The following is a 21,129-nucleotide window of genomic DNA, read 5'->3' on the forward strand; positions in this document are numbered from 1 at the left end:
CTTGACGAGACTTTTCAGATGCCCCTTTTTCTATTCACTAATTTTCAACCGGAAGTGTTGTTTTTCTCAGAGTCAGTGACGTACCGGGTCCCTTTCTGCAGAGCAAAGCCTCTTCTTCCGCTTCGCAAGGAGCCCTGTGACGTCACCGTCAGCCACAGTAATTTTCTGCATGTAGGGGCGGTAACTAGGCGGCAACACAATGCGCTAAGCCACGCCCCTCTGGTCCGGTGACGTCACTGGGCAGGGCGCTTTCTTATCAATGAAGGAGGGGGAGGAATATGTGTGGCAGGGGGCGGCGTATGCATTAAGGGGGCGGATGCACGGAGGAGTTGACAGACACCTGAAACCACACGATGCTGCACTGCGCTGGGACCCACAAGGCAGTGCGGCAGGAAGTTACCGCACACAAACTTAGATGTAAGCAATCGGTGGTGGACTGTCGGAGCTCTGCTGAAGTGGATAAATGCATAAAAACATCTGGGGGGGGCCTTGAAACAGCTATTAATAGTGAGTTAACTGTTTTTTGTTTTTTTTGTTAGTTTTTTTTAAATATTGATCCCGGACAACCCCTTTAAAGGGGTTGTACCACTTCATTAAACAGGGTTACATTAATTAATTGCCCCCCACTGAACATTTCTTATAATACATCTAATTAAAAAAAAACATAGCATTCAGCCTAAAAATGCTCCTTTCACTTGCCTTTGTTTGTGCTGGTATCCCATGGATACGGCCACATCTCGCCGGCCGCATCCATGCCGCACCTGCGCACTGGTATCTATTGCGATCCTGCAGCCGGCCTCTCACTCACACTGAGCGCGCACGTCGCATAGTTTTGCGCATGCGCCCGATCATAGCAATTTATTACTGTTTTCTGGCAGCAGGAGGGAGCGCACGGCGTCATAGCAACCGAGGACGCCGTGCGCTCCCTCCTGCCGCCGGAATACAGTGATACTCTCTTATAGATCATAGCAGTGTATCACTGTATTCCGGCGGCAGGAGGGAGCGCACGGCGTCATAGCAACCGAGGACGCCGTGCTCTCTGGTGCCCAGAAGGAGTCCAGGCGGCAATCCACAGATGCCCCCCACCCCATAAGTGCCATCCACAGATCCCCCCACCCCATAAGTGCCATCCACAGATGCTCCCCCCCATAAGTGCCATCCACAGATGCTCCCCCCCATAAGTGCCATCCACAGATGCTCCCCCCCCCATAAGTGCCATCCACAGATGCCCCCCCCCCTTAATGCCATCCACAGATGCCCCCCCCCATAAATGCCATCCACCCCCCCCCCCCCCCCATAAGCTGGGTAATAGGTCAGTGATAATATCAGACACCGGGAAAGCTGGGTAATAAGTCTATAAGACTTATTACCCAGCTTTCCCGGTGTACAATATTATTACAGACTTATTACCCAGCTTTCCCGGTATCAGATATTATCACTGACTTATTACCCAGCTTTCCCGGTGTACAATATTATTACAGACTTATTACCCAGCTTTCCCGGTATCAGATATTATCACTGACTTATTACCCAGCTTTCCCGGTGTCTGATATTATCACTGACCTATTACCCAGCTTTCCCGGTATCAGATATTATCACTGACCGGGAAAGCTGGGTAATAAGTCAGTGATAATATCTGATACCGGGAAAGCTGGGTAATAGGTCAGTGATAATATCAGACACCGGGAAAGCTGGGTAATAAGTCAGTGATAATATCTGATACCGGGAAAGCTGGGTAATAAGTCTGTAATAATATTGTACACCGGGAAAGCTGGGTAATAAGTCAGTGATAATATCTGATACCGGGAAAGCTGGGTAATAAGTCAGTGATAATATTAGACACCGGGAAAGCTGGGTAATAAGTCTGTAATATTATTGTACACCGGAAAAGCTGGGTAATAAGTCAGTGATATCTGATACCGGGAAAGCTGGGTAATAAGTCAGTGATGATATCTGATACCGGGAAAGCTGGGTAATAAGTATCAGATATCATCACTGACTTATTACCCAGCTTTCCCGGTATCAGATATCACTGACTTATTACCCAGCTTTTCCGGTGTACAATAATATTGTACACCGGGAAAGCTGGGTAATAAGTCAGTGATAATATCTGATACCGGGAAAGCTGGGTAATAAGTCAGTGATAATATTAGACACCGGGAAAGCTGGGTAATAAGTCTGTAATAATATTGTACACCGGGAAAGCTGGGTAATAGGTCAGTGATAATATCTGATACCGGGAAAGCTGGATAATAAGTCAGTAATAATATTGTACACCAGGAAAGCTGGGTAATAAGTCAGTGATAATATCTGATACCGGGAAAGCTGGGTAATATAGGTCAGTGATAATATTAGACACCGGGAAAGCTGGGTAATAAGTCTGTAATAACATTGTACACCGGGAAAGCTGGGTAATAAGTCAGTGATAATATCTGATACCGGGAAAGCTGGGTAATAAGTCAGTGATAATATCTGATACCGGGAAAGCTGGGTAATAGGTCAGTGATAATATCAGACATCGGGAAAGCTGGGTAATAAGTCTGTAATAATATTGTACACCGGGAAAGCTGGGTAATAAGTCAGTGATAATATCTGATACCGGGAAAGCTGGGTAATAAGTCAGTGATAATATCTGATACCGGGAAAGCTGGGTAATAGGTCAGTGATAATATCAGACATCGGGAAAGCTGGGTAATAAGTCAGTGAATATATCTATCTATATTTAGCACAGATCATCTGGCTACTAGCTAACATGCATTTGGGCTGTAGTGATTTATTGTTTTTGCTGCACAGAATGGGTTTGTAACACAGGTTTTATGTGTAAAAGTGTATTAGAATGCAGGACAGCCACAAGTTACTACATTAGTTCACTAGCATTGGTCAATGGTCACTGAGTGATTCCCCAGCAGGGGGATGGGCTTTACATACTCTGCAGGCTCCAGAAAGATGACTCATCCACATGAATGAGCACGCAAGGACTGAGCTCTCAGGGTGAGTCATGAGGAGGCGTGGCCGGCCTTCACTCAACTGCCTGAGTCAAACCAGGAAGTTATCAGGACATTTACTGCTCATAAGATTGAAAAAGCAAAGTGGGACAACCCCCCATGACATAGCTGTACGTCATGGGTCCGATCCCTAAACATGGCACCCGCTCACGCGTGAAGCTACTTAGCCGCAGGGTTTCTGCTATTTTAAATAGCAGAGACCCACGGCATACATCTTACCTTTCAGATGCCATGATCAAATGTGACCACGGCATCTGCGCAGACCGGAATCGGAGGTCGCGAGCTTCCGGTCCGGTAACAGCGTTCCCCAGCTGAGATCGGGGGACCTGTTACCTTGAGCTAATTGACTGAAGCCTCAAGCAGGTTTCAGAGTCAATTAGATGTATATATCAATACAGGCCACTAGGTCGCAGCCTTGTATTGATATAGTGCAAATGAAGTCTTAAATGATGGCTATTTAGCCATCACTGAATACTATGGTCAATCGAATGATTGCCAGTTATTGTCAGCCAAGGTGACTTAAAAAAAAAGTAAAAAAAAGTTACATTTTTTTCCCACAAATATATAAAAAGTTCAAATCACCCCTCTTTCCTTAAAATAAAAATACTTAACAAAGAAAAAAAAAAATAAACATCATGGGCATCGCCACGAGTGAAAATGTCCATACTATTAAAATATAACAATATTAATGGCATACGGCAAATGGTGTAGCGGGAAAATAAATAAAAACAGCCAATTTGCCATTTTTTGTCACTTCAACTGCCCAATATTTTTTTCATAAAAAGTGATCAAAAAGTTGCACACATATAAAATTGGTATCACTGAAAAGAACAGATCGTCCCGCAAAAAATTAGCCCTCACACAGCCCCGTACACATAGCTACAAAAAAGTTATAGGGATCGGAATATGGTTATGAAAAAAATATATAATTTTCCTCAAAGGGTTTAATTTTTTTTTTCAGTATTAAAATGCAAGAATAATTATACAAGTGTGGTATCGTTGGAACCGTACTAACCTGGAGAATGAAGATAACAGGTCAATTTTACCGGATAGTGTACAGTGTAAATTTTTTTAAAATAAAAACCTTTACCAGAATTGCATTTTTTTCCCCAATTGTACCCCATTTAGAAATTTTTTCCAGCTCCCTACTACATGGTATGCAACCGTAAATGGTGCCATTGGAAAGTACAACTTGGCCCACAAAAAATAAGCCCTCATATGGCTATATGATTGGAAAAATAAAAAAGTTAGGACTATGGGAAGGCGAAGAGTGAAAAAACGAAAACGCAAAAATGGAAAATCCCAGGGTCCTTAAGGGGTTAAGGACCAATCTCAAAACTGCCAAGGGTGACAGTGCACAGCCTCACCTGCCAGATACTCATCCACTGTTGTAGGTACGTTCTGCACTGATGCTGGGGTGCTGTGACCTACAGGGGGAACCCTTTGAACATTAGATATTCCTGAAAGGAAGAGAGAATTGGTCAGGAAAATATTATAAAAATACCTCAAATCACTGAGTAAATCAAACAATTAAAAGGCAATGGGAGCTAAGCGGCAGGACGCCGGCATGGCCACAGCACAGTGGACACAGCTTTCTGGTTATGGCTTTGTCCAACGTTTCTTTTCTGGCACTGGCTTAAAAAAGCTGGAAACTCTCATTGGCCCCTTAAGGACGGAGTCAACTTTCATTTTTTTTACTCTCTGGTTTCTCAAAGCCAAAACATTTTTACTTGTTTTTTGCAGGACAAATAACGGCGCCATTTTGCATTTTTGTAGTGGGAAGCTAAAAAACAATCCAAATGAGGATTGCAGATTTATTCTCATTTCTGAACATGAGTATGGGAGCTGCTGTTCTTAACATCAATTAGAGAAAATTTCTTTACGGCAGCCACATGGTTCATAGACATAATGGTCAGGAGGGGACCTTATTGACTTCTATGGGAGAATTTTCTAGGCATGCTCGGTGACCTGTACAAGGAAAGAATAGATAATCTCTGGCAATCCCCTATTGTGAATAATGGATCCTGTGATATGAATACAGGCAGGATTACAATGACAGATAATCTAGTAACTGCAGTAAAGCGACCGGTACAGGCCAAGAAGTGGTGCTTTTTAAAGGATAACTGCCATATTTTTATTAAAAAAATAAAATAAAAAATATCGATTTTAGCATATGTTACTGCTGCAGTAGCATTATGCAAAAAGCAATCTTTAGTTTCTTCACTTTCCACTGTTTTCCTTGAGTATTCCCCTTAGTTACGTCTGTTTTGAATCCTACGTTATGAGGATCTTCTCAAGATGGCTCCACTGCCAGTTCTCTGAGGCCAAAACTGCATTCCCTTAAGTCACATACAAACATGCTGTAGCCAGCAGCTTCCTGCCAGCCAATCAGATTGAATTACTGAGAGACACGCCTCCTCACTCTGAAGCCTAATGCAGGCATGCAGTATGAAGGACCGCCCCTCTGTCTTCCTAGTCGGAGACAGATGAGCCATAGCAATGGTCTTTAACCCCTTAGGGACCAGGCTCATTTTCACCTTAAAGAGGACCTTTCACCTGGAAAAACATTGTGAACTAAGTATGCTGACATGGAGAGCGGCGCCCGGGGATCTCACTGCACTTACTATTATCCCTGGGCGCCGCTCCGTTCTCCCGTTATCCCCTCCGGTATCTTTACTCACTAAGTTATAGTAGGCGGTGTCTTCCCTTGCCCTGTGGGAGTCTCCTTCTCCTAGGCTGCAGCTCTGGCCAATCGCAGCGCACAGCTCACAGCCTGGGAGTTTTTTTTCGCTGCGCTGCAGCCTAGGAGAAGGAGACGCCCACAGAACAAGGGAAGACACCGCCTACTATAACTTAGTGAGTAAAGGTACCGGAGGGCATAACGGGAGAACGGAGCGGCGCCCAGGGATAATAGTAAGTGCAGTGAGATCCCCGGGCGCCGCTCTCCATGTCAGCATACTTAGTGCACAATGTTTTTCCAGGTGAAAGGTCCTCTTTAAGAACCAGGCCATTTTTTGCAAATCTGACCAGTGTCACTTTATGTGGCGATAACTTTAAAACGCTTTGACTTATCCAGGCCATTCTGAGATTGTTTTTTCGTCACATATTGTACTACATGACACTGGTAAAATGGAGTAAAAAAAAAAATCATTTTTATTTATTAAAAAATACCAAATTTACCAAAAATTTGCAAAAGAAATTGCAAATTTCCAAGTTTCAATTTCTCTACTTCTATAATACATAGTAATACATCCAAAAATAATTATTACTTTACATTCCCCATATGTCTACTTCATGTTTGGATCATTTTGGGGATATTTTATTTTTTGGGGATGTTACAAGGCTTAGAAGTTTAGAAGCAAATCTTGAAATTTTTCAGAAATTTTAAAAAACCAACTTTTTAAGGACCAGTTCATGTCTGAAGTCACTTTGTGAGGCTTACAAAATAGAAACCACCCAAAAATGACCCCATTCTAGAAACTACACCCCTCAATGTATTCAAAACTGATTTTACAAACATCGTTAACTCTTTAGGTGTTCCACAAGAATTAACCCCTTAGGGACGCATGACGTACCGGTACGGCATGTTTCCCGAGTCCTTAAGGACCCATGATGTACCAGTACGTCATGGGTTTAAACCGCGATTGCGGCGCGGCGGGGGATAATCGGAACAGGATGCCCGCTGAAATCATTCAGCGGGCATCCTGTCACAACGCCGGGGGGGGTCAATTCAGATCTGCGGTTGCGGCGGTGCCATCGGGTCCCCATGCGGCTGTGGGGGGGACCCGATGGCATGGAAGGCAGCGCGATGTCTAAGGAATGCATTGCGCTGCCTTCCGGTGAAGAGCCTGTGAGATCCAGCCCCCTGGATCTCACAGGCCCCAGAAGCTGTATGAGTAATACACACAGTACACACATACAGCCAATGCATTCCAATACAGAAGTATTGGAATGCATTGTAAAGGAATATACCCCCCCAAAGTGGGACAAAAAATAAAGTGAAAAAAAAAAAAAAGTTGAAAAAATAAAGTTTTCCCCCAAAAAAAATTCAAGTTTCAAGTAAAAATAAACAAAAACGTCATTTTCCACAAATCATTTTTTTTGTTTGAAAAAAGCTGTTATTGTGTAAAACTAGACAAAAAAGTAGACATATTAGGTATCGCCGCGTCCGTATCGACCGGCTCTATAAAAATACCACATGACCTAACCCCTCAGATGAACACCGTAGAAAATTTAAAATAAAAACTGTGCTAAATAAACCATTTCTTGTCACCTTACATCACAAAAAGTGTAATAGCAAGCGATCAAAAAGTCACACGCACCCCAAAATAGTGCCAATAACACAGTCATCTCATCCCGCAAAAATCATACCCTACCCAAGGTAATCGCCCAAAAACTGAAAAAAAATTATGGCTCTCAGACTATGGAAACACTAAAACATGATTTTTTTTGGCTTAAAAAATGAAATCATTGTGTACAACTTACATAAATAAAAAAAAAAGTAAACATTATTAGGTTATCGCCACATCCATGACAACCTGGTCTATAAAAATATCACATGATCTAACCTGTCAGATGAATGTTGTAAATAACAAAAAATAAAAATCATTCCCAAAATGATCCAAACATGAAGTAGACATATAGGGAATGTAAAGTAATAACTATTTTTGGAGGTATTACTATGTATTATAGAAGTAGAGAAATAGAAACTTGGAAATTTGCAATTATTTACAAATTTTTGGTAAATTTGGTATTTTTTTATAAATAAAAATGAATTTTTTGGACTTCATTTTACCAGTGTCATGAAGTACAATATGTGACGAGAAAACAATCTCAGAATGGCCTGGATAAGTCAAAGCGTTTTAAAGTTATCACCACATAAAGTGTCACTGGTCAGATTTGCAAAAAATGGCCAAGTCCTTAAAGAGGACCTTTCACTAGAATAGAAAATCTAAACTAAGTATACAGACATGGAGAGTGGCGCCCAGGGATCTCCCTGCACTTACTGTTATACCTGGGCGCCGCTCCGTTCTCCCGGTATAGCCTCCGGTATCTTCATATGTTCGGCTCCACCCAGCTGAGCCTGCCGGCGTCTCTTTCTCCCAGGCTGTAGCGCTGGCCAATCGCAGCGCTCAGCTCATAGCCTGAGAGAAAAAAAACCTCTCAGGCTATGAGTTGAGAGCTGCGATTGGCCAGCGCTACAGCATGGGAGAAGGAGACGCCGGCAGGCTCAACTGGGTGGAGCCGAACATATGAAGATACCGGAGGCTATACCGGGAGAACGGATCGGTGCCCAGGTATAACAGTAAGTGCAGGGAGATCCCTGGGCACCACTCTCCATGTCTGTATACTTAGTTTAGATTTTCTATTCTAGTGAAAGGTCCTCTTTAAGGTGAAATAGGGCTGAGTCCTTAAGGGGTTAATGGAAAATAGAGATACAATTTCGAAATTTCACTTTTTTGGCAGATTTTCCATTTTAATATTTTTTTTCCAGTTACAAAGCAAGGGTTAACAGCCAAACAAAACGCAATATTTATGGCCCTGATTCTGTAGTTTACAGAAACACCCCAAATGTGGTCGTAAACTGCTGTACGGGCACACGGCAGGGTGCAGAAGGAAAGAAATGCCATACGGTTTTTGGAAGGCAGATTTTGCTGGACTGTTTTTTTTTTGACACCATGTCCCATTTGAAGCCCCCCCTGATGCACCCCTAGAGTAGAAACTCCATAAAAGTGACCCCATCTAAGAAACTACACCCCTCAAGGTATTCAAAACGGTAAGTAGAGTGAGCCAATGAAAACGTGACCATATATGCAACGCATAAGTAGTGAATGGGCACGGCGTGTTCAAAGTGTGGCAAGCGTGTGAATACTCCACAAAAAGTAAAGAGCGTAATGGAATATTTGACATGTCATTCTCTGACACAATATCTAATCGGCTAGTATATGTCCGTAGCCATTCTAAACATCTTAGACAGAAGACTGACTTGTAGTAGCTATATAGGTCCGGGACTCCAAGCCAGCCAAAACATGGGCGTTGCACAACCTGTTTAAGCGGCAATCTAGGCCTTTTCCCGCCCCAAAGAAATTTTGTAAAAATGCCTTGAACCCTACTAAAATACGCTTTAGGGATGGGTATTGGCAATGCTTGAATGTAATATAAAATTGTGGGTAAAAGTATGGTTTTTATTAAAGTTTGTCGTCCAAACCATGAGACAAAAGCGATGTCCCAGGAATTAATGAGATCCTCCAGACGTTTCGGCAAGGGCAGAAAGTTTTCGGTATATAGTTGAGAAAAGGATGGGGTGATTTTAATACCGAAAAAGGTGACGTAAGTTGTAGTCCATTGAAAGGGGATTGACTTTTGTAATGTGGCCATGACAGATGTGATTGCTTTTTTTTTTACACAGTTACACAGTTTTTATTTTCATTTCTTTACGGTATTCCCCTGAGGGGTTAGGTCATATGATAATTTTATAGAGCAACTTATTACGGACGCGGCGATACCCAATATGTATACTTTTTTTTTTATTTATGTAAGTTTTACACAATGATTTCATTTTTTAAACAAAAATAAATAATGTTTTAGTGTCTCCATAGTCTGTGAGCCATAGTTTTTTCAGTTTTTGGGCGATTATCTTAGGTAGGGTCTCATTTTTTTGCAGGATGAGATGACGGTTTGATTGGCTCTATTTTGGGGTGAATATGACTTTTTGATCGCTTGCTATTACACTTTTTGTGATGTAAGGTGACAAAAAATGATTTAGCACAGTTTTTTATTTTTTATGGTGTTCACCTGAGGGTTTAGGTCATGTGATATTTTTATAGAGCCGGTCGACACGGACACGGCGATACATAAATAAAAAAAAAAGTATACATATTAGATATCCCTGCGTCAATGTCGACCGGCTCTATAAAAATATCACATGACCTAACCCCTCAGGTGAACACCATAAAAAATAAAATCTGTGCTAAATCATTTTTTGTCACCTTACATCACAAAAAGTGTAATAGCAAGCGATCAAAAATTCATATGCACCCCCAAAATAGTGCAAATAAAACAGTCATCTCATCCTGCAAAAAATGAGACCCTACCTAAGATAATCGCCCAAAAACTGAAAAAACTATGGCTCTCAGACTATGGAGACACTAAAACATGATTTTTTTGTTTAAAAAATGATATTATTGTGTAAAACTTACATAAATAAAAAAAAAAGTATACATATTAGGTAAGTTTTACACAATATCATTTTTTAAACAAAAATAAATAAATCATGTTTTAGTGTCTCCATAGTCTGAGCCATAGTTTTTTCAGTTTTTCTGATTATCTTAGGTAGGGTCTCATTTTTTGCAGGATGAGATTACGGTTTGATTGGCACTATTTTGGGGTGCATATGACTTTTTGATCGCTTGCTATTACACTTTTTGTGATGTAAGGTGACAAAAAATTGTTTATTTAGCACAGTTTTTATTTTTTTCATTTTTTACGGTGTTCATCTGAGGAGTTAGGTCATGTGATATGTTTATAGAGCCAGTCAAAACGGACGCGGCGATACCTAATATATCTACTTTTTTTCCCCTATCTTTAACCAATTTATTTTTTACTTTATTTTGGGAAAATTACATTTTTGTTTATTTTTACTTGAAACTAAATTTTTTTGGGGGGGAAACTTTATTTTTTCAACTTTTTTTTTACTTAATTTTTTTTTCCCACTTTGCGACTTTTTCCCACTTTGCGACGGGCAGGTATGCTCCTGCAAAGCGGGTGGTCTACCCTGGGCACGTTTGGCAACCGACCTCCCACTATTGCCACTCTGCTGACTCCCGGCCATGCTAGCAACTTGCTGGCTCCACCACTGCCTCACAGGCAAGCTGCCACCCTCTTCTCCCGATGATGATGAAGCCCCTAATTCACCAGGCTCCCCAGTGCGATCAGCTACATCATCATCATCGAGTACTGTCTGCACGTCACTGATGTCCTTCTCAACGGTCTCTGGGTCAGGAGCCTCACCGCTCGCAATACCAGCTCCCACGCCACTCTCCTCGTTACTACTTGACCACCTAGAAGAGTAATCTTGGCTGGCCAGTAGCTGCTGACTGTCCTCTAGTAGCTCGCCCTCGCTGTATAATGGGGCTGAGCCCACAGCATATAATACTTCTCTGGCTGAGGGAACAGAAAAGGACAGAGGCAGGTTGAGGACAGGTGAGGGCACAGGTCCTGCTCCTGGGCCTTGCCAACTAAGGGTTGTGTCTGACGAACCCACCGACTCTTGACTGGGGGTGTCCAATATCACTTGGGACGAAGTGGTTGACCGAGTCAACCATTCCGGAACCGCTGGGTTGCTGGTCAAGACACGACCGCTAGATAACACTGGGAGCTCAGGCCTCTCGCTGCGACTCCTGCTGCCACGCCCCCTTACTCTGCTGCGACCTGTGCCAGAAACATTTAGGCCTCTGCCACTCCCCTGTGCAGGGTCTGGCACTTCTCTGTCTGACATACTGTTAGATCAAATAAATAATTAAAAAGGAAATTAAAACACCCCAAAAAAGTTTGTAATTTTCTCACTTCACCACACAACGGCTAATAGGCCCATTTTTTCCCACTAATACACGCCAAAAAGGGCTGCAATTTTATCACTTCTCCACACAACGGCAAATACTTTTTTTGTGCCACTAATACACACAAAAAAGGACTTTAGAACATATAACTGCACCGCTGAACGGCAAATATGTTTTTCTTTTGCCACTTATACACTCCACAAAAAGGCTTTAGAGAACATATAACTGCACCGTTGAATGGCAAATATATTTTTCTTTTGCCACTAATACCAGACAAAAAGGGCTTTAGAACATATAACTCCACTGCTGAATGGCAAATATACTCACCTAAAGAATTATTAGGAACACCTGTTCTATTTCTCATTAATGCAATTATCTAGTCAACCAATCACATGGCAGTTGCTTCAATGCATTTAGGGGGGTGGTCCTGGTCAAGACAATCTCCTGAACTCCAAACTGAATGTCAGAATGGGAAAGAAAGGTGATTTAAGCAATTTTGAATGTGGCATGGTTGTTGGTGCCAGACGGGCCGGTCTGAGTATTTCACAATCTGCTCAGTTACTGGGATTTTCACGCACAACCATTTCTAGGGTTTACAAAGAATGGTGTAAAAAGGGAAAAACATCCAGTATGCGGCAGTCCTGTGGGCAAAAACGCCTTGTGGATGCTAGAGGTCAGAGGAGAATGGGCCGACTGATTCAAGCTGATAGAAGAGAAACGTTGACTGAAATAACCACTCGTTACAACCGAGGTATGCAGCAAAGCATTTGTGAAGCCACAACACGCACAACCTTGAGGCGGATGGGCTACAACAGCAGAAGACCCCACCAGGTACCACTCATCTCCACTACAAATAGGAAAAAAGAGGCTACAATTTGCATGAGCTCCCCAAAATTGGACTGTTGAAGACTGGAAAAATGCAAGATGCTATCCTATCAATATGGGCCAACATTTCTAAAGAATGCTATCAGCACCTTGTTGAATCAATGCGACGTAGAATTAAGGCAGTTCTGAAGGCAAAAGGGGGTCCAACACCGTATTAGTATGGTGTTCCTAATAATTCTTTAGGTGAGTATTTTTCTTTTGCCACTATACCAGACAAAAAGGACTTTAGAACATATAACTGCACCGCTGAACAGCAAATAGGCCCCTATTTTTTTCCACTTATACACGACACAAAAGGCTGTAGAATATATGACTGCACCACTGAACGGCAAATATATTTTTCTTTTTTCAACTTATACACTACACAAAAGGCTTTAGAACATATAACTGTACCACTGAACGGCAAATATTTTTCTTTAGCCACTAATACACAACAAAAAGGGCTTTAGAACATATAACTGCACTGCTGAAAGGAAAATATATTTTGTAATTTTTGCACTTCACCACACAACGGCTAATAAGCCCTTTTTTCCCACTAATACAAGCCCAAAAAATGCTTTAGAACATTTAACTGCACAAGGGCAAATAAGACGTAGAATTATTTCCTTGTAATAAACCCTGTTAATGGCTGTATCAAACAGCACTTGCACCCCAATAACAAGAACGGTTTGCTGGAATTACAGAGCTCTATAATGGCAAATTGGATCCCCAGTCAGTGCAGCAAGGTGTAATAAGATTGTTCCTATTACCCAGACTGTAACCTCCCCTACTGAACCCTGTTCTACATAAATGCTGTGGAATGATTCCTCCCTATCCTTTCCCTACACCTTTCCCTGAACTTGTAAATAGTTTTTTAGCACAATAAAGTCTTTCTAGCACTGTCCCTAGCACCTGCAGATGGCTCTCCCTGCACTAAGTACACTGGAAAATGGCAGAATCCAGGATGGCTGAGGCTATTTATAGGGCTGTGACATCACAGGGCTAGCTGGCTGCTGATTGGCTGCATTCATGGCATTATGGGTGATCCCGCATTCCCAGAGTTCCTTGCTCTATGTCCTCACACATGCAGCAGCCATTTTAGGAAAAAATGCGATTCGTTACCATGAAGAGTGAGGAAATTTGGATTTGGTGCGAATCGAATTTTTCCTGAAATTCGGATCGAATTCCACATCGTCAACTTCGATTCGCTCATCTCTAATCACATGTAATGAAAGCACTCATGTAACACGCTAGTACTAGGCAGACTCATTTAATGCGCGAGGCCCCAACACAATTTTGAATGGTCCAAAGGCCCCAGCCTGGCCCTACAAATGCAGCCGGTATTTATATATCTAGTAAGATTTTGCAGATGCTTTCAGTAGAAATCTCTCTGGTGACAATTCACTTCCAGCTTCCAGTCAGCAGTTCTCTTACCACCTTGTCCTAGGTCCGCAGAGGTCGCCGAATTTCGTAACTGCTTTTTCTCCATCTCTTCACGGAATCGCTGCTGCAGCTGCTTTTGACGCAGTTTACGTTGATATGTGGCATCCATCTCTGGCTGAACTACAAAACCTGCTGATCCAAATCCAGAACTGCAAGTATAATAACAAACGTTTATGGGTTTTTATCACTTTGTCCTCCACAATCTCAACATAATTTGATTTGCTTAAAGGGACTGTCCAATTTCAGAAAGATACAAGACAACACATGGGATCTAAACGCTACTTACCTGACAGATCCAGCACCGCCGCTCCAGGGCTCCTGGCCGGGCTCAGTTTAACTGACTGCAGCAGTGACGGCATGTAGACAACATGTGACCGCTGCAGCCAATCTCTGGCCTCTCCAGTACACCACTGAGGCTAATAATTCCGGCAGAAGTCATGTGTTATCAATGTGACGTCACCATTGCAACTAAAACTGGACAACCTCTTTAGGACAATATTTATATGGATCATGATTTTATAAATCATTGAGAATTTGAAGTAAACCAAATAAATTTCAAGACATTTTGCATCATAGAAAAAGTATAAGCTACTGTAATACAAATCCAGTTGGTTAGATATATCCATAGATATACAGATGTAAGAGATCAAAACAAAAATTAGCACACTTTCAGCTTTTATATTTCCAAAAATGTCCTGAAAACTTCCTTTTAGGGTGACCATACATGTTCAGGTATTGCAAAACTCTGATAATGCTGCATGCTGTATAATCTGTGTACTGCCAGGATCTGCAATGACATCACAAGTTGGCGGAGCTAGACAGGAAGTGCAGGAAAATGAGTAAGGCCAACTGGCCCCGTCCACAAGTGATATCATGTAAGGTCTTTGCAGTACCAGCTTTAATCTGAGGACCTTCAGCAAAGTATTTCTATTAAACCATGCAACCTATTTCTATTAAAAGATGTCTACGTGTGTTGCAGGAACTGTGTGTGTGACTCCATGTAGCAAAGCTGTGTGTGTATGTAGCATAGCGGTCATTGTGTGCATGTTGTACTGCTATGCTTGTTAGGTGCATTTAGCAGGGTTTTAAGTGTGCATGTAGCAGGGCTGTGTTTGTCAGGTGTGTATGCAGTACTTCTGTGTGTAGGGCTAGTTTCACATCTGCAGCATGCTTACAATGCCAGGAATCGGCTGGACACAAAAACTGCAGTGTGCAGCAGTTTGTGTCCGGCTGATTCTCTGCGTTTTTGCCGGAATGAAGCAGGGTCTCCACCAGAACCCATTACACTCTGCCGGAACAGCCTGCCAGAATACACGCCGCAGATATGAAACTAGCCTAAGTTGGCCCCTTCACTTAATAAATCACCAGAGAAGCTTGAACCCTTAGGATACCGGAGGTTTTTTCATTTTAGCATTTTCATTCTTCTTCCTTATATTCCTTGAGACATAACTTTTTTATTTAGGGCTTATTTTTTGCAGGTCAAGCTGTACTTTCTAATGCCACCATTTAATATGGCATACAATGTAGTGGGAAGCGGGAAAAAGACTCCAAATGGGGTGGACTTAAAATAAAATTCCTCCACCGTTTTACGGGTTTTGTTCCGGCAGCTTTCCCTGTGTGGCAAAACTGACATGTGCCCTTTTCTCTCTGGGTCAGTACGATTACAACGATCCCACATATGTACAGGCTTTTAATGTCTAAATAGTGTAAAAATAAATCAAAACTCAGAAAAAAAAAAAATTTTTACATCACCATATTCTGACCCCCATAATTCTTTTTTTGTAGCTGAGCTGTGCGCAGGCTCATATTTTGCGGGACGATCTGTAGTTTTTATTGATACCATTTTGGACTGTGTGTGACTTTTTGATCACATTTCATTACAGTAATAAAGGGTAAGGGAAGCGATGGAAAAAAAAAAAGTCGAATCAGCCATTTTGACCCTTTTTTTCCCCGTTACACCATTCACTGTATTGGGAAAATATTTATATATTTTAATAGTACGGGCGTTTTCGGATGCGGTGATGCCCATAATGTTTATATTTTTTTTTATTTATTTTTTTATTCTATGTAAAGGGATGATTTAAACTTTTTTTTTTTTTTTTTTAACATATGTAACTTTTTTTTTTTTACTTTTTAATGGTTTTGTAGTTCGTGTTTGAGGCTACAAAACTATTTTTTTTTTTATTCTGTACTATTATGTTTATAATATATCCATATTGGTACAGAATTGTTTATTTATGTTGGCCTGCCACTTGCTGGCCAAAATAAGAATTGCAGCTTCAATATCCTGGGTCTCTTCTACTGCCAATGAGGATGCCGGTAAGAAGCCCGGAACAAGTGAAGACACCCTATACAGTCTTTGACATGCATCTAAGTACCTGGAGTCACTAAGGTTGTTTTCACTATGAATCTTTGTATAATCCTCTTGATGTAGTTTGGTAGGAGACTGGTCACTGCCTCTGGTCTTTTCCAGGGCTGCTGGATTCTGATGTGTTCTGTCTACAGTTTTCTGTTCTTGAAGGAAACTATTATACCGTGCCTTTTCAAGTGTAATATCATAGTCCTGACGCTTTGTTTGAGCCAAATCCAGCTCACCTTGAGGCTGAAAAGGAATGAAATTATTTTACCATTATTAACGTCATTTTCTGTCTGTGTTGAAATGCCTCTCTGTTTGGCTGTATCCACCAAACCACATATCTCGTTTGAAATACACAGCAAAAAACAAATCCTACATGCAGATTTTGCTGTGGATTTCCAGCTACAGTGATAAATCCTCTGTGAAGATCCATGGTATTTCCTCAACACAATGAGCATGCAGCAGAACTGAAAATGCACAGATTTCCACAGATCCACAGTAAATCTGACACATGACAATTCAGCTTTTCAGTGCCTCTGTCTTACAGCCAGGTAGTTACCCAAATATTTTGTAGGTGTTTCTTTAAATGGTCACTGTCATTTTATCAAACTTTTCATAAAGCAATAGTACAAGTGAATATAAGAATCTTCCATCACCACTTATTAGCCACTTCTTCCTCCTGAACTGATTGTTCACCCTTCTCTTGAGAGACAATACTATCAGTTCACTGTGGGATCAGGATATATGCTGTCCATAGAAGTCTATGGAGGGGGAGCAGAGGTCTAGCTGTTATATCGCCATACAAAACACACATAGAAAAGAGATTCAGTTCCCCTAGCTCTTTGTAGAACACCTTTAGAAGAAGCTGAAGAATGTAGGAAATTATGCAACAGTATTGAGTAGTGTAGTTCTGCATCCAACACTGGAGGCAGATAGAAAACTTACTAGGTTGTATTCAATTGGTGCAATTAAAATGTATAAAAAATGCATGCATTTTTGCAGTGGTTGTGTTTTTTTCCTTTTTACAGGTGAAACATTTAAGGCTACTTTCACTCATCAGACATCAGTCATGGATCAGCAAAAATGCTTCCGTCATGATAATACAAGCATCTGCATCTGTTCTGAACAGATCCGGTTGTATTATCTCTAAAACGGCCAAGACGCATCCGTCTCTAAAACCATTGTAAGTCAATGGGGGATGGATCAGTTTTCTTTTGTGTCAGAAAAAACGAATCCGTCACTATTGACTTACATTGTGAGTCATGACGGATCAGTCTTGATCAGTTTCTCAGGACGCATTCAGAAGCGCTGTTTGCAGCACTTTTGTGTGCGTCATGGGAACGCAATGCATTCTGGTGCACTTCGTTACCTTCAGTTCAGTTTTGTTTCCATTGACAATGAATGGGGACAATACTGAAGCGTTTTCCATCACTATTGAGACCCTATGACTGATCTCAATAGCGGAAAGGGAAAGCGCAAGTGTGAAAGTAGCCTAACATCGATCTCCGGTAAAAACTGTAACCACACTGAAGAGCACTGCAAAAAAAAAGTGCTTTTTCTATTTGTTTTATTTCACATCTTTAAAAATATTTTATATTACAATCATATTACAATCATCTGTACTCACAGCTATTATTAAGGATGACATGTTTCATCCAAAGTACGTGCATCTCCTTTGAATACTTATGATACTTGATGATTTTAAAGGGAGTCTATCACCAGTGACATCCCTAAGTAACCAAGCCCAGTGCCAAATAGGTACTGCTCACCTGATTACAATGGTGCCCTTGTTTTGTTGATCCATGGCTCTACCGCAGAGAAATTGCGGATTTTATCAATATGCAAAGGAGGCATTTAATTTGAGGTGGTTGGCACGCAAGCTCCACTCATTTCACTGACCAGCCAGTCCCTCAGACTACAGGGCCAGGCAATAGGTGCGTAATTTTTCGTGGCCTTATATTTTCGTGCATGTTTTCACATAGGTGGATGTGACACGTTTTTTATGTTCTGTTTACATGTTCTATTTTTTGCGGTGCGGAGGCACAGAGAGAAACCCCACGGAAGCACTCTGAAGCGGTGCACAAACGGCCGATGCCCGTATATTGTGGGCCACAATATGGGGTGGACGAACAACGGCTGTGTGCATGAGCCCTAACAGGAACCCAGGGCTGCATTGCTCATGCTCCGACATGAAAACAACTGGTGCGTGCAAGAATACAGGGTCAGGGGTGAAAAAGAAATAAAGAAAGGAGCAGAACTTGGGCTATGTCGCACTAAACACCTCATTTGCATATTGAGAGGACTTTATTTGCATCATTGTAATCAGGTGAGCAACATCTGTTCGGTACAGGGACAGGTCACATAGGGATATTGCTGGGGACAGACTCCCTTTTTAACCCCTTCAGGACCAGGCCATATTTCATTTTTTTTACTTTTTCACATAGCTGTGTAGGGGCTTGTTTTTTGTGTGACAAATCATATCTTTTAAAGGGGTTGTCTGTGTTCAGGGCTAAACCCGGACATAAGCTCTCCTTTACTCTTTTAGCATGTAGGATAGGAGCATCGGAGCATATCCTTGCTCCGATGCGCCTCTTGCCTAGCGCTGCATCACGCAGGGCAAGGCTCGTTTGTTGTGACTGGCTCAAGTGGGCGCTGTATAGCAATGTTCTGGACGGTTTTAGAGGCAGATACTAGTAATATTGGCCTCTAAAACCACAGAGAACAGCACTATACACACCGCCCACTGGAGCCAGTGAGGTCACTGGGCTCCTGCCGCCTAGCATAGTGTTGTGAAGACCGGTACGTCCCCGGATCACAACAAAGAGGCCTTGCCCTGCGCAATGCAGTGCAAGGCAAGGGGAGCATCAGAGCAAGGAAATGCTCTGATGCTCCTATACTACATGCTAAAGTAGTGAATGGAAGTTTTTGTCTGGGTTCACCCCTGAACCCAGAGACAACTGCTTTAATAACACAATTCAATTTACTGTATCTTGTATTAAAAATGGGGAAAAAAATCTTTGTGGGCTGAAACTGAAAAAATTTAAAATATACCAAAAATTTCACCAATCTTTTGGGGGTTTTGTTTTTACTGCGCTCCGTGTGCTAAAAAATGACCTTATTCTGTGGGTCAGTTTGATTACAATGATACCAAATATTATAGTTTTTATACAGGATTGCTGTATGTGCAGAAATTCCTGGACAGTACATAAAAATAAACTTTTTTCCAGTGTAAAAAAAATAAATAAATTGTGACCATGTTAGGATGATGGAAATTATTACCATAAAACTGGTAACGAGTTCTCATCAGTACAGTATATGAGCTATAGACATGTATTACTAATTATCTGTACCATCCATTATAGTTTTCTAATTTGTAAATAAAATAACGTTGGATGTCCATGATTTCTAGATAAGTTGTCGAGAAAAATAAACTAAAATAGAAACATTCTGGCTGGCAGCGCTGTTTAGAATATAAAAACCTTTGAAAACTTTTCATCACCCCGAGACCTCCAGCTGTGTGGGGGATCATTTTTGCAGGATGACCTGTAGTTTTTATTGGTACCTATTTTGGGCAAACTATTACTTTTTGAGCTTTTTTTTTTTTTTTTTTAGGGGATAAGGTGACTAAACATGACCATTTTGACATTTTTTTTCTGTTTTAGTGCTCACCATACGGGATAAATATTTTTATATTTTAATACTTTGGGCATTCTTGGATGCAGCAATACCATTATGCCTAGTTTATGCTTTTTTTTATTATTAATATTACACACTTTATAGTCAATAGGGATCTGTCGGTGGTCGGTAGAATCCAGCAATGCGGGATCCGGTGAAACGTTCACGGGAGAGGTTAACGTGGCCTAAAGGCTAAAAAGTAGAATTGGGCTGGAGTGAATAGGTCAAAATTGGTGGCTGGGGGTTAATTATTATTAGGTTGACAAAACATATACCGGTATTCTGTCTGACAGGGGTTGTGTCAGGGCTTGTGGACTCAGAGGGGTGCTTTTTCATTCACATAAAAAAAATGTATTATTTTATTTTACTGTATTTTTTACTTGATTATTTTTGTTTTGTTATGGATCACAGGTTAGCAGGAAACATGCCATGCTGCGCCAACATACAGATTAAAGATGCAGCTCATGTCGTCACTAGGAGTCCCATATGCACAGGGAATACTAGGGATGTCAATGACATCAAGGGGTTCCCTATCAACTGCGGAAGCAGCATTCTGTATTCAAGCACTCAATAAGAACTGTGTGTTAAATGTTTTTTTTGTAATAGGGAACTGATTATTTTGGTTCTGTCACTGTTCCGGAATGGGCCGCCAGCCTGATCCTACTGATGGCAATGCGTGCAGAAGCGCACAGTGCCATCATACATACCAGAAAAATTAACAGGCTGCAAGCACAAGGACCAGTTCATCAGCATGTTAATTTACATGGTGTGGACGCAATGTAGTTAAAGAGGACCTTTCACTTGTATAAATTATGTGAACTGAGTATGCTGCCATATAGAGCGGCGCCCGGGGATCTCACTGCACTTACTATTATACCCGGGCGCCGCTCCGTTCTCCCGTTATAGGCTCCGGTACCTCTTTGCTCCTTAAGTTATAGTAGGCGGGTCTTCCCTTGTCCTGTGGGCGTCTCCTTCTCCTAGGCTGCAGCGCTGGCCAATCGCAGCGCACAGCTCACAGCCTGGGAGAAAAAAACCTCCCAGGCTGTGAGCTGCGATTGGCCAGCGCTGCAGCCTAGGAGAAGGAGACGCCTACAGGACAAGGGAAGACACCGCCTACTATAACTTAAAGAGCAAAGGTACCGGAGGGCATAACGGGAGAACGGAGCGGCGCCCGGGGATAATAGTAAGTGCAGTGAGATCCCCGGGCGCCGCTCTACATGGCAGCATA

General features: G+C 41.7%; 1 protein-coding gene across 3 annotated transcripts in view; it reads right to left on the reverse strand.

Annotated features, from left to right (window-relative positions):
* The window catches only part of RAD52 (RAD52 homolog, DNA repair protein), a 115,126-nt gene that overhangs the window by 38,625 nt on the left and 55,372 nt on the right, over positions 1 to 21,129 (reverse strand). The window contains exons 8-10 of one of the 3 annotated variants that reach the window (XM_040436515.1): positions 16,249 to 16,472; positions 13,862 to 14,019; positions 4,373 to 4,465 (exon numbers count right to left, since the gene is read on the reverse strand). In XM_040436515.1, the coding sequence (XP_040292449.1) occupies positions 4,373 to 4,465; positions 13,862 to 14,019; positions 16,249 to 16,472 (475 nt within the window). The remainder of the gene's footprint in view (positions 1 to 4,372; positions 4,466 to 13,861; positions 14,020 to 16,248; positions 16,473 to 21,129) is intronic. The other 2 variants (XM_040436528.1, XM_040436523.1) reach the window with 2 other exon arrangements.

Source organism: Bufo bufo, chromosome 1, assembly GCF_905171765.1.
Source record: "Bufo bufo chromosome 1, aBufBuf1.1, whole genome shotgun sequence".
Taxonomy (NCBI): Eukaryota; Metazoa; Chordata; class Amphibia; order Anura; family Bufonidae; genus Bufo; species Bufo bufo.